General features: G+C 35.8%; 2 protein-coding genes across 3 annotated transcripts; one reads left to right on the top strand and one right to left on the bottom strand.

The window, feature by feature from the left end:
* LOC109348957 (abscisic acid 8'-hydroxylase 3-like) lies at positions 1,064-3,887 on the top strand. Of its 2 annotated transcripts, none has more exons than XM_019589575.1 (8): positions 1,064-1,288; positions 1,406-1,721; positions 2,082-2,468; positions 2,573-2,744; positions 2,856-2,962; positions 3,097-3,215; positions 3,345-3,430; positions 3,497-3,887. In XM_019589575.1, exons 1-8 carry the CDS (start codon positions 1,086-1,088, stop codon positions 3,511-3,513), a joined length of 1,407 nt encoding a protein of 468 aa, XP_019445120.1. In that variant the 5' UTR covers positions 1,064-1,085; the 3' UTR covers positions 3,514-3,887. The 2 variants fall into 2 exon arrangements, with proteins under 2 accessions (XP_019445120.1, XP_019445119.1); XM_019589574.1 differs by having other exon boundaries at positions 3,345-3,434; positions 3,501-3,887.
* Positions 6,585-12,968, bottom strand: LOC109348954 (AP-4 complex subunit epsilon-like). Its single transcript, XM_019589568.1, has 10 exons — positions 12,090-12,968; positions 11,258-11,473; positions 11,051-11,161; positions 10,504-10,701; positions 10,269-10,400; positions 10,107-10,163; positions 9,891-10,007; positions 9,579-9,656; positions 8,886-9,029; positions 6,585-8,265 (listed from the first exon to the last, which is right to left on the bottom strand). The coding sequence occupies exons 1-10, from the start codon at positions 12,885-12,887 to the stop codon at positions 7,159-7,161; spliced, it is 2,958 nt and encodes a 985-aa protein (XP_019445113.1). The 5' UTR covers positions 12,888-12,968; the 3' UTR covers positions 6,585-7,158.

Genomic DNA, 13,783 nt, shown 5'->3' with positions numbered 1-13,783 from the left:
AAAACCTTTATTATATTAAAGACATTATTCTTTAATATAGAATATCAATATCGGTCAATATCAACCAACCATTAACATTCAGGTTTATCATGAGCGAGCAAGATCCGGCCGATGTGGTTGTCGATTATGCCTAGATAGTTGCGAGAGAAAAGACAATAAGAACAAAACATAATTAAGTTAGTACATACAAAGCTGTAAAACCGTAGTACAAGCCCGACCATGCCACAGTAGTAATGTAGGCTACCCGTTTCATGTGACAAAAGTAGGTTTGGTCTATAACTAAAAGGCAAAGCAAGACAAACCATCCTGATAAAAAGTTGGTATTGTTAAGTCTAAATACAAGTATAATAGAGGGATCCATCATGATTAAAAGACTCACATTATAGTACACCTCACTCAATCTCTATGAATAGGAGGAACCCACAAGTAAGACTTAATTACTTTCATATACCCTCACTCCAAAGTAATCCATGGCCTATGCTTGCATGAACAAAGGAGAGAGGTCTAGATATTGTCCAACCACCTCCACACCAAAGAATTAGTGGAAAAAACCAATATCGTGAAAGAATTAGTTAGCAAACATTACCTACAAAAAATACAGAATCCAAATAGTAGGGAAAAAGTACCTTGCTTGAAGTTAATTTTGGCTTTTTTGTCCTGCTTAAGGGTCAATATATGTCCCCTCTCTCTATGATTAACTTAATAATTAATAAAGCAATGTTAAGGACCCTTCTCAGTTCACTTTCCCAACAGAGACAGACTCTATCCCATCATACATATACGGTCAACCATACTCACACACACTTTTCTTACATGTATGTACTTATATATACTCTTGTGACACGTGCTCATTGTATTAAATTAGACCAAAAATATGAATTAGCTGGAGGGAGATTCCTTGTGTGGAAATCGAGCTGTAATCGAAACTGAAAGCCTCCTTTCTTTTGTTTCACTCACTTTCCCCCTTTTTTCCTTTGCTTTCACTCTCTTACATGTTGTAACTCATAACACCCTATATATACCTCAAGTGTTAAACTTCTTCACTCACAAACCTTCTCATTCTTCTTTCACCTATAACAAAAAACATGGAAGGACCAAGTACCATGTTTTCCTTGTTTGCTTCTTTTCTCTTCATTTTTGTTCTTTTCAAGACATTCATAAAGTTCTTGGTCTCCAAACGCCAACACTTGCCACTCCCACCTGGCTCCATGGGCTACCCTTACATAGGAGAAACCTTTCAAATGTATTCTCAAGACCCAAATGTTTTCTTTGCCACAAAAATCAAAAGGTTCATAACTTCATCAAAATTCTTACACTTTATCAATTCTTATCTTCTCCTATTTCATGGATGCAAGTCACTAACACATATACACTTGGATTGATCATTTTCTTTCTTGTTTTATAGGTATGGTTCTATGTTCAAGTCTCACATTTTGGGTTGTCCTTGTGTGATGATTTCAAGTCCAGAAGCTGCAAAATTTGTTCTCAACAAATCTCACCTCTTTAAACCAACATTCCCAGCAAGCAAAGAAAGGATGTTGGGAAAACAAGCTATCTTCTTTCACCAAGGAGAGTACCACTCTAACTTGAGGAGGCTTGTACTTCGTACCTTCATGCCTGAAGCCATCAAAAACATTGTTCCTTCCATTGAATCCATTGCCCAAGATTGTATCAAATCATGGGAAGGACGTGAAATAACCACTTTCCTTGAAATGAAGACGGTATGCAACTAACTCCAACTCGCGTACTCCAAAAACAGAGCACAAAACAGAGAAAAAATACTTATAAAATTCAACAGTTTTTCTATTCTGTGCCCATGAGCATCGACTTAGATATTTAAAAAGTAAGTTTTCAATGGGAACTTGAGAAGTTATATACTTAGTTTTCCCGTGGAAACTTACTTTCTCTAATTTCTAAATCAGTGTTCATGTTCACACACAATAGAAAAACCCGAAAATCTACTAATACCAATAAAAAAAATCAGAGGGACAAGACCGATTTTGATTCTTTATTGATATCCATTGTATTTTTACAAAATTAATAATGGGTTTTTAAAAAAAATGAATTTTGATCCATTGCAGTTCACTTTCAATGTTGCCCTACTTTCGATATTTGGCAAAGAAGAAGTTCTGTATAGAGATGATCTAAAAAGGTGTTACTACACTCTTGAGAAAGGGTACAATTCAATGCCAATTAACCTTCTTGGAACACTTTTCCACAAGGCCATGAAAGCAAGAAAGGAACTTGCACAGATCGTGGCACAAATAATCTCAAGAAGAAGGCAAGGGAATCAAGATTACAAGGACTTGTTGGGTTCATTCATGGAAGAGAAAGCAGGGCTCACAGATGAACAGATAGCAGATAATGTAATTGGTGTCATATTTGCAGCGCGTGACACCACCGCCAGTGTGCTCACGTGGATTGTTAAGTATCTTTGTGAAAACCCTAGTGTCCTACAAGCTGTAACTGTAAGTATCTTGGTCCTACTTGTAATCATTTGGTTGTATCATTTTATCAAGAAAGTTGTTTGGAAACTTAACTTCTTTGTTATTTTTATTTGCAACTTTTATAGGAGGAACAAGAATCCATATTGAAGAGCAAGAAAGAAAATGAAGAGAAGGGTTTGAATTGGGAAGATGCCAAAAAGATGCAAATAACTTCAAGGGTTATACAAGAGACTCTAAGAGTTGCTTCAATTTTGTCTTTTACTTTTAGAGAAGCAGTGGAAGATGTTGAATATCAAGGTCAATATATAAATCTGATATGATATTGATACCTTTTTTTCTTTCTAAGTAGTCAAGATTTCCTATCCTTTTCTCATTTAAGCTCACAGATTCTGTGTTGTGATCTTATAGGGCATCTTATACCAAAGGGATGGAAAGTACTACCATTGTTCAGAAACATACACCATAGTCCAGACAACTTCAAAGAACCTGAGAAATTTGATCCCTCAAGATTTGAGGTAAATATTATTTATTGTATAGTATAGATATTAGTATTCTGCATTTACCTATTTTTCTTTTCTTCTTACTCACATGTGATATTTTACCTATTCATGTAATCTAGAATTTGATATAATCTTTTAATAATTTACAGGCTGCTCCAAAACCCAATACTTTTATGCCATTTGGCAGTGGGATCCATGCATGTCCAGGGAATGAATTGGCCAAGTTGGAGATGCTAGTGCTTCTACATCATCTGACCACAAAGTACAGGTTGGTAAACTTTGATTACTAGTTACAGTGTATCACTGCAATCTTTTTGCATTAAGTGGAAACATATTCCAAATTTAGAAAGGTTTCCAAGTTCAATGTTTTAACTTTGTTACTATTATTTTGGTGCAGGTGGTCTATGGAGGGTGCAAAGAATGGAATCCAGTATGGCCCTTTTGCTCTTCCCCAGAATGGTTTGCCTATTACATTATATTCCAAGAATTAGATATATCGCAAAGAAAAGACAGATCCAAATCCAACAAGTGGTTTTATGTCAACTTTCTAAATATGGAAAGACTAGCTTCATAGCTCTCAAAATTGGCTTCAACCTTCTTGAGAAAATGATAAAGACCAAAGGACCATAATGCAAATGTATAATCAAACAAGGGAGAGCAACACTTACCTCCTTTCTTTTTTGGCCTAGACACATCACACACCCAAAGGGGATGTCTTGAAAATTGATTACAAACAAGGATGTTAAGTGTACATATGGGAGGATTTTGAGGAGATAAAGAGCACATAGTATTAGGTTTTTTTTCATTATTCACCTTTTTCTTTCTTTTGAAGATATCTGGAGGAGAAAAGTCCTCAAGATATTGCATTGATGCATTCATTAACTTTTGTATTCATATAATCATGCCACAAGGCCGGAATAAAGAGAAATTTTTGTGCTAAGATGTGTCTGCAGAAATTAGTCCTACATACATCTCTAAGGTGCCAAGACACTTCATTTCTTAATATATAAATTGTGAAAAAAGAAAAAGATGGAATGCCAAAGATTCACGGCATTGCAGAAAAGTAGTGAATAAGTGCCTCCCATCTTCCAAACAAGCATTTCAATCGTTCATATTTTGACTAATACATATTTCATGTATCTCATATCAATCAAACTCAGGTCTCCGAAGTTCTTTAACACATGTTCTTTCAAGCTTATCAGTACTTGCAGCATTATGATGAAAATACATTATAGTACTATGTCCTTATATTTGCTCGGGATAAATTCTGAGTGCAGTGTGATATGATTTCCAATCTTCTATACTACTCCCACTCATATAGAAAAGTATGTAATTCTTTTGCAATCTTATTCACCTTTATAACCTAGCATAACAAATACAGATAAAAAGATTTTCACTCTCTATTTTCATTTTTTCATATTCATAAATCATATATAATCCAATTATATTCCTATTTTGTTTCCAACATTAACGTGTCAGTCGGTGCTAACACTGCATACATAATTACATATCATTACGTTTTCAGAGTTGTGTGCAATTAGTGACTCCAAATTTGTTCATGAATATGTCATGGTTATCTAATTCCACCCTGCATTTCTTGAAGGGAAACCTGCAGGTAAACATAATATTTGACACAGACAGAATATAATATAACAGACTGTTCCATTCTGTTATATTTTTATTGTTTTTGTAGTGGAATTAAAATGTATATTTTTTATGTTATGAATTATTTTTTCATTTTAAAATACATTAAACATAAAACAAAATTAATATTTTATTTTCAGTCTCGCTCCAAAATATCTAGCAAATGATAACTACGAAAAAAATAGTTTAGAATGCTTTTCCCAGTCAGAACTTTAGTGATAAAATCAATTGACATTTCTTCAGAAAAAATGGGAGACTGTGGGGCCTTGAACTTGCACTGCTTATAGCTGTAAAGAAGAATATTTTCTTATGAAATACTAGGGTGAGCAGCACCCGGCCCTATCCGCTCACCCGGTACGATCCGATTATAATTGGATCAAAATAGAGTCGGATCCAATCTGGTCTAGGTCAGATTAAAAAAATAGACTCAATCAATATTTAGGGTTGGGTAGGGACCAAGCATGACTCGGGCCGTCCCGTCCCATGATCACTTGCTCATCATGTTTTTATGTGTTTCTACTCACATACATATGTACAGAGTAATGATATCATTTTGGTCACCAATGTCATTTATTCTTCAACTTTTACATAATATATACATGATTAATAATATATATACATATAACATTTTATAGATCCAACTACACAGTCATGATAATAAATAATATTGAGAAGTCTTTATCTAAAATGAGTATACATTATATTTAATCGGGTCTAGGGTCGGGTTTAAAGGTTGACCTGATCGTTATTTAGGGTCGGTTAGCTTCGAGTTTAGGAACGAGTTCAAAAAAGTGACCCGACCAATATTTAGGGCCGAATAAAGACAAGCTTTAACCCGTCCCAACCTGGCCTGCTCAACCTATGTAATACTACTTTCTACATATAATTAATTTAAATACGTGTAAGTTATGGTGTAGTGGCTAGGCAAAGCAAAGCTAGACTAAGGTATTTTATAAACATAACTGGCATGGAAAAAAACATAAGATTTCTTCTTGCCTCTATATAGTTGGATATTCCGATCTCTCTGTATATACGAAATATTAATAAAGAAAGAACAGCAAATTTTGAAAGTAGTTTGGATTCATTCAATTGATAGTTGTAGTACTCTTCTATAAACAAGTACAGCAGATCCTTGTTCATAATGAATATATTCTCTTCATTTCATATTTTTAGGCTATTCTTTTGATTTATAATCTACATGTTATCCATTTGGCTCCTCTTTTTTATACCAAAAATTCTTTTTGTGCCTTGAACTTTCTGAGCTACTTTGTGTCCATATTCATTATGTGCAATTTACATCCTATCACTTACATGAATGTATAGAAATAGTCATCCCATTAACTTTGCATCCAAAACCCTAATGACAGATGTTGTCAAACATGATTTTACGTGTCATCTAAGTCGCTTTCCACCTCTAATCTCAGCTAGAATTGGTGAATAGTCTTTTAAGATTGGAAATGGTGTTAATGTCTGTGTGATCTTTAATCAAGTTACTTCTTTAAAATTTCAAATAATTAACCTAATTTTAAACCTACGCATTTGATTTAGAGATTAGAGATGGAGCCTACACTCATGTAAAAAATAAAATTAGTTTCATTTTGATTCCTACTAAAACACTGTTAGATTATCATTAAATCACTTGTCATTCCAGTAAAAGAGTGTAACCTTTCACCTACCGGTTATCATAGTTAAAACCTTTTAATGTGATAAAGACATCATGAACAATACTCAAAGCAATCTTTCCCTAAAATTGAATCAAAACCATTAGTACCAACAATGTGTTGGTACAGTGGTGAAAGCCTCATTGGATCTCCATATACTACACTAGATTAAATGTCAAATGTTCAATTCCTAAGATCGACGCTTGTCGAAGGATGAACCACATGATTAATGGCATTACCTTAGTTATACAGAAAAAAACATTAGTCTAATGTCATAGATAAACAATACCAAAACTAATCAGGAGTAGAGAGAGGCTACAGTGCAACAAAAGAAATGAAACAGGGCCAATCCCGCATAATGGCATTCTAGAGAGGAATATATGAACATATCCTCATTTTCACTCCAAAATTAATACCAGTACAATTGTCATACACATCAAACTGATTATTAACCGCAGTACCTGGCGTCTTACTGTTAGCAAAACATGATATGGACATAAAAAAACACACAAAAAGGGAAGTAAAAAGTACAGCTTTGGTATAACAACAATGATGATTCAGAACTTCGTGTGAAGCGTGAATGGCAATGAAATTAACATGCATATCAGCACCGTTCCTTCAAAGTCCAGAGAGGACCAAAACCTAGATGCAGCAAGGAAAGCCTTGTGCATACAATTAATACAAAAGCTATTCTACTATGAGTACAAGTCTTTACCTGGTTCTGCCATCATTCCTGGATGTCCAATCACCGCAAGGAGGGAGCTGAAATCATACATGCCTAATAATAGTTTATTTTAAATTTTACCTTGTATCATATAATCAACTATTTCAGGCAACTCCATGTGCAGCAAGTCACTGTGCAATCTATCCTCCAGCATCATGAATTAGAATTGCTTTGCAAACATATTAGCTAAGCAAGTCGCTGAATAAATTGGGATTCTGACTTGAAGGGTTCACACCCATCTGCCTCACTAATGCATCCTTCTGTAAAGAATCTTTAGCATTTGAACCCTTCACAGATTGTGGCAAAGGTGTCACAATTGTTTCTGCACTATTAACTCCAACAGAAGCATTGAATAACTCAGTTAGAAGATTTAAATTATCCCCACTTATGGGGACAGAATAGGCACCGGTGCCACTATGCCCACTTGCAGCAGTGTCTGAATAGAGTGTCATAATATCAGGCGCACTTGTAGCAGCAACTGCGTTGTCGTTTGTTTTCGAAATAGTGCTTGGGTCAAGAAGTCCTTCCAATTGCATGAAAGGGTCCACAGAGGGAGGACCGCTAGTGACAGTTGGTTCACCCAAGTCTAGCAAATCTGGAGGAGGTCTATGAATTTTTTCCTCCACTACAACTTCATTGGGTACACCTGCCGCCTTTGATCCTTGAGATCTGTCGGCAGCACTAGCACTACCTTTAGGAACCTTATGACTTGTGGATGATCTTTTCTCAGGTTTAGTAGAACCACCAAACAATGAAGCAGCAAGCTTCTGCTTTTCTGGAGAAATTTCAACATGTGTCTTTCTTGAATCATAACTATCATGTGCTTTCGAATTGATAGTCGTTGCACCATCCACCTGAGTCACCCCATTTGCTGGTTTTTGGGAAGTAGAAAATGAGGTAGATGGTGTTGGAGACGAATAAGCTGGCATACCCCACTTCTTCTGAACACCATCAAGTCGTAGCTTAAGCTCTGATGATCCAGCTTCTGATGCTGCTGATCCCACTGATGATACATGTTGGGTTTCCCTTGAATACAATGCCTCAGCTACTGAAACAACGTCTGTTGAGGATGCAAATGAAACTGGAGTAACCTTTGACTGCATTGGAGGCTTTGGAAGTTCATATGCTTCAAATCTCAGACCATGCTGCAAAGATTCATGCTGATCTTGGCTTCCAAAACTGCTCATATTCCCCATTCCAGTTCGCACATCCTCAGGGATGTAGAGCTGAGCACCCGTTTCTAGAGATTGCTGGACATAACCATTGAGGAAAGAAAGGTCCTTATCAACCTGATTAAAAGATTCAGTATATCAATAATCTTGGAGCAGAAAAACAAGTCTATAATATGCATTGCCAAGCACATTACTGTTACTATTTAGCAAAAAGATATATGTGTGTACACTGCAAATTTAAATAGGTATGCTTTGTAAATTTCAGCAGGCAAATTTGAAGGCTTCGATTGAAACCATCAAAATTTAAAATGCAGACCAGTATGCAACTATGCATCTAGGTAGTCGATTGCATGCAATAGCAGAGGTCACAGACGTTGCCGTCCTTCCTCACGACGAATTGCGCATAGCGGTGCAGTTGGCCGTCGTGCCTGTCGCAGGTTGATTAGCAGCAGAGGTGTGGTCCAGAACCCACTCCAGCGTGAAGAACCCTAATTTTAATGGGAAATGTCATTTTAGCCCTTATTTTTTATTACATGGCATTGATTTTTTAGGGTTTTTTGTCAAAAACATTCCTCCCTTTCCTTCTCCCCCTTCCCTTCTGACCCTTCCCTTCTCCCTCTTCCCTTCCTTCTGTGAATTTCTTTGTGTTGTCAAAACTTAAAAGAGTATGATTACTTAAATGAGAGGATTATAACATTTAACTAAAATGAGAAGATTCTTGAATTAGCAGCAATAACCTCAATGTCTTCACAACTTGCATCATGTGGCATTATTGTTTCTACAACTTGTGCATCCAATCCAACAAGGGCTTGTAATTCATAAGCACGCTGCTGCAAATCTGTAGAGTGTGATGCCAATAATTCTTCAATCAGAGATTGACACTGCAAGTAGACAAGAAAATGTTACTCATCTTACTATCAGTCTATAATGTTCAGGATCCTAGCCACATGCCGAATGATAATTGAAATATATCAATTACATTAGAACGGTGAAAAACAATATTATTCAATGAGTCATTACTCAAGCTGAGATTGTGTGCCTTATTGCTATAATTATCATAGAAAAAATGCATGTGACATCTATATGACTCAAGAAAGAAAAGTTTCCGAGCACAAATTTTAAGATCAAATATTCATATAATCATATTCCTCATTATCACCTTTATTATGTTAAATTATCAACAAAAGAAAACATTTTTTATGGGTAAAATAGACAAGTGACAATATCATTCATATAGGAAAAGCTTAAGAAGTAAGAACTAAGACGGATTTCTGAAAGACGTTGTCATTGGGGGTGGGATTGTTTAGCATGATGACAAAGATAGAGGTGCCAAACATACATTCCATTCATTTTTTTATCACAAAAGCCCATGAAATAGAAGAAAAAAGTCATGTTTTTGAGTTTTGACCTAAAAGCCTTTCAGCATATACCTCAGGTAGCATATCCACTTTCCTCCCAGCTGCTACTTCAAATGCATAAATTTTCATCAACGCTGAAATTGTGCATGCCTTCATGAAAACAATAAATTAGTCCAAGTTCAAAATTGTGCAGCAGACAGATTGAATACACAGATGTGATGTATATTAGATCTACGGATGAGTCTTGTGGAACTGACAAGATAGGAAAAAAAGTTGAACAATACACCGTCAACAATTAAACAAAGTAAATTATATTGACACCCTCTGGTATTCAGTGAAACTACACAAACCACTGATATCTTTTTGCACCTATTCAATACATACCTTAACAGTTTCATTATTACAGTATGCCTCTGCAATGTCACATAACTTCCCACTGATATAAGAAGCAGAATACTTTCCATCAGCTGTGCCATATTCCCCCAGAACCCAACAGATTACCTGTAATCAGCACTTAACATTATGCAAACAAGCAAATCTAATTTCTTCGGAAAATAAAACAGGAGCAGAAGCACAGAACATGAGTGAGATAGAAAGTACTTGAAGAAACACGGATGGAAGCTTTGGCTCTCCAACAATGCGCAAATATGATTCAACCTACACGAAACAGTCTCCATTCAGTAATGCACATGCACATATTAAATAAAATGGTTGTACAAAAAAAATATTAAATAAAATGGGGTAATTATCAAAGTAACATACAGCAGATGATCTCAATTGACTATATGCAGCATCGTCGCCCTCTCCAAATCCCTCAGCAATCAACCGCATCAAGTTATGCGCCACCTTAATATTCACAAGATCTCCAGCATGCTCAAAAACTTTATTAATGGTCTGTGTAATCAAAGTACCAGATATTCTTAGTGTTCAATAGATGTATATAAAAAAATGCAAAATCGAGAACATTTCTGAATATAATGACAGAAAATTCAATTACCTGTATAAACCAATGATTGCTTGGAGAAAATTGCTCAGCAAGTTCCACACATCGGGATGCTATATAGGCTTTATAATGGTCATCACTAATGCTAATCATGTAATCAATCATGCGGTCAACAATCACTTCCACATTGGAGGAGTTGGTCATTTTGTATAGCAGTTCAAAAGTTTTTCGCTTCATAGTATCATCAGGGTCCTGCGTCACATGCATCAAATTTTAATGAGAATTCCAAATTCAAGAACGGACATAAGAAATTATGCATAGATAAATAACTAAGTGAACAACCAGGAGCGCTTTGATTTTAGGCGATGACCATAATCAGGGTTGCTTCTGCACAACTGCCCATGTCTTTGCTAACAAAATCTTAAGCTTTAAAAAATTGATATCCTCTTCCAATAACTCACAAATATGTGTCGTTCCAAAGATCAGTTGAAATTAATAACTGATTCTCAAAAATCAGCTCTAACTTCAAGTCTTCATAACCTTGACAGTTAAAAGTTAAAACAACAATATGTGGACTTGAGATCATGAGAAATGTTCTCACCTCTAAGCAGTCAATCACAGCCAGTTGGTGTTGTTCGGCAATATTTGGACTTAACTTTATCAGTCGACCAAGTGCATCAATGCCCATATACTTGAGATTGTGACTGTCACTCTGACCACATAACAACAACATACATATGTAACACATGACAGCCATATCCAATAACATGCTGTAGTATAAACTTAAACACATTTCACTAAAACAAACCTTCAAAAATTTAGCAATAACATCTGCAGCAGCTTCTAATAGCTTAGGATTGGGATATATTGAAGAGACACAGCGTATGCACTCGTACAGAACAGCATTCCCTATATTAGTCGATGAATCACTCTTTCTGATTATATCACCAAGAACAGTATACATGTTCTCACTAGCTTTCTTGTCACCACTACCCAACAAAGCCAAGATTTTCAGCAACTTAACCTGCACATTTGAAATACTTTTGCCGCTGAAACTCAAACAACATCTAAGATAAATGCCAAATGATAAATTCTGACATAAACCTAGGGCACTTAAGCTAGTTTGCACTAGGACAACCACAAAGCCTGACCAAGTGACAAGGCCCGGAGTTGCTATTTCAAGAATCTGAACCTTGGAGTCACGAGGCAACAACCTTCCCAATTCCCATTGTATCAAGGCCCAATCTCACACTAGGACAACCACATTATTAGTTAATAGATAACTACCATAATTAATTTAAAGATAATGCTAATTATACATAACTTGAGTTCAACAAGTTTATAAGAGACTTAGATAGCATTTGGCAAACGGACAAAACAAGGTGAAATGGTATTCTATTATCTTTGGTTTCACCCCTTTAGGTTGAACTAAAATGTTCTATTTATTTATTTATTTATTTTAAATTGCATGTCATGTTGGGTTCTATTTATAGAGTAGATCCTATATGTTCTATTCCGTTATGTTTTGACACATCTACTAAACGCGCTAAGAATCTCTTATAGATAAAATGCGACATTGATTGGATCAAATGGAACCTGTATATGCAAATAACATAGTAAATGAAACAATGATGAAGGACCTGAATGAATGGAGCTGGCATCTGATGATAATCATAGTTCTTAGGCAACCTGCGTTCTGCGACTTGCTTAAGAATGTTAACAAAGCTAACAACGAGATCCTTATAAGAATCAACATCATTAGTCACAAGATCAAAAAGTGGACAAAGAGCAGCACCCATAACCCCAGGGTCATTATCACACAACCTCTTCCGAAAATTGGCCACCAAATGCGACACAAACGACGGTGATTTCTGGTAAAAGCGATGAAGCGCCATAACCGCCTTCTTCCTAACCGCTTCTTTAGAATGACCTAAAAGCTCCACCACTTGTGGCAACACCGCTGGAATCGTATCCTCATTGATAAGCCTGCAAACGGCGTTGAGAGCAGCACAAACGACGAGGTAGTTATCGGATTTGAGATCCTTCTGGATAGTGTTAACGATGAGAATGATGAGATCGTGGTTATCATGGAGAAAGAGAGTAACGGCGAGGTAACCGGTGCGTTTGAGTAAGAGAGAATCGTGGTGAGTGATATTAACGGCGTGGATGTAACCGAAGGAAGCGTCGTGACCAAGCATCTCGATGTAGAGGAGGCGAATGATGTATTCTTTGATCTTGCGAGTAGGGATGTTTGGTTCAGTGAGTTGAATTTTTAGGGTTTGGATTTGGTGGAGGACGATGCGATCTTCTTCGGATTTAGATCGAGATTCGCCGATGGATTTGATGAGATCTAAGAATTCTTTGGAATGATTGTGGAATAGTTCTTTGGATTGTGCTCCCATGGCGAGTTCTCTACCGATGGATTTTAATTGCTCCATCGTGTTGGAGTGGAAAGAGTGTAGTGCGAGAAAAGTGATGTGAGAGAGAAAGAACACTGTGTTGGAGAAGGAGATCGGGATTAGGAAGGTAAAAACTAAAAACTGTGTCGTGTTGAAATCAAATTCACGTGTCCAAACAGATATATTGATAAATATTTGGCGGTAGTACATGCCATAATGGTTCCAAAATAACAAATTGTTTCTATTTTTAACCAAAATCTCATTAAAGATTTAGATAACTATGTCCGTTAGAGAGATTATTCACCATAAAGAAATACATTAGAGATATTCTTGAAATAACTATAGATATAAACCGAGAGAAAAAGATGAGCGTCTTTCGCGAGTGATGACGCCAAGAAACCAAGCAGAACAATGTAGGTAGAATTGCTTTGTTTCCTTGTAGAGACAAAATGAGAAGGGAGAAAGTTTAGTTGTAGAGACAAAATGAGAAGGGAGAAAGTGGAACAATCTCACAAAATTTTCTTGTTTTCATATTCTAAACCAATTATATCTTATCAAATATTATAAAAATTAAGACATAAAAATTAAGTATTAATTTTCCATTGAATTAAGACATAAAAGTAGGTAGATGATCCTTATTCAAGAAAGTGAAGAATAAGAAATATGGAGAAAGAAAGGATATAATTTTAATAGTTATAATTTTTTTATAAATATTTCATTATAGTCTCAAATAATTTTTAATTAATATTTTTTATATTTGAGAGAAATTCGTGTATGTTACTGGCCTTCAAAACCAGCTAAGAGTAAAAAACTTCAATGGCATTTTTGACATTCAACACAAAATTATCCCACCCTCGACTTTTTAGGCAAACTAGTGTAGAAACGAAAGTATATATGGTGGTCTCGTATAACTTTGACTCTATCCTCCCTTTATC

Source organism: Lupinus angustifolius, chromosome LG06 (genome assembly GCF_001865875.1).
Source record: "Lupinus angustifolius cultivar Tanjil chromosome LG06, LupAngTanjil_v1.0, whole genome shotgun sequence".
Lineage (NCBI taxonomy): Eukaryota > Viridiplantae > Streptophyta > Magnoliopsida > Fabales > Fabaceae > Lupinus > Lupinus angustifolius.
This window is presented reverse-complemented; position numbering and strand designations above follow the sequence as displayed.

Coding starts and splice junctions, on each gene's coding strand:
- LOC109348957 (XM_019589575.1), top strand. CDS start 1,086: ATGGAAGGACCAAGTACCATGTTTTCCTTGTTTGCTTCTTTTCTCTTC. Junction 2,963..3,096: donor TTGATCCCTCAAGATTTGAG/GTAAATATTATT, acceptor AATAATTTACAG/GCTGCTCCAAAACCCAATAC. Junction 3,216..3,344: donor CATCTGACCACAAAGTACAG/GTTGGTAAACTT, acceptor ATTTTGGTGCAG/GTGGTCTATGGAGGGTGCAA.
- LOC109348954 (XM_019589568.1), bottom strand. CDS start 12,887: ATGGAGCAATTAAAATCCATCGGTAGAGAACTCGCCATGGGAGCACAA. Junction 11,474..12,089: donor TGCCAGCTCCATTCATTCAG/GTCCTTCATCAT, acceptor TCAAATGTGCAG/GTTAAGTTGCTGAAAATCTT. Junction 9,657..9,890: donor GTAATAATGAAACTGTTAAG/GTATGTATTGAA, acceptor GTTTTCATGAAG/GCATGCACAATTTCAGCGTT.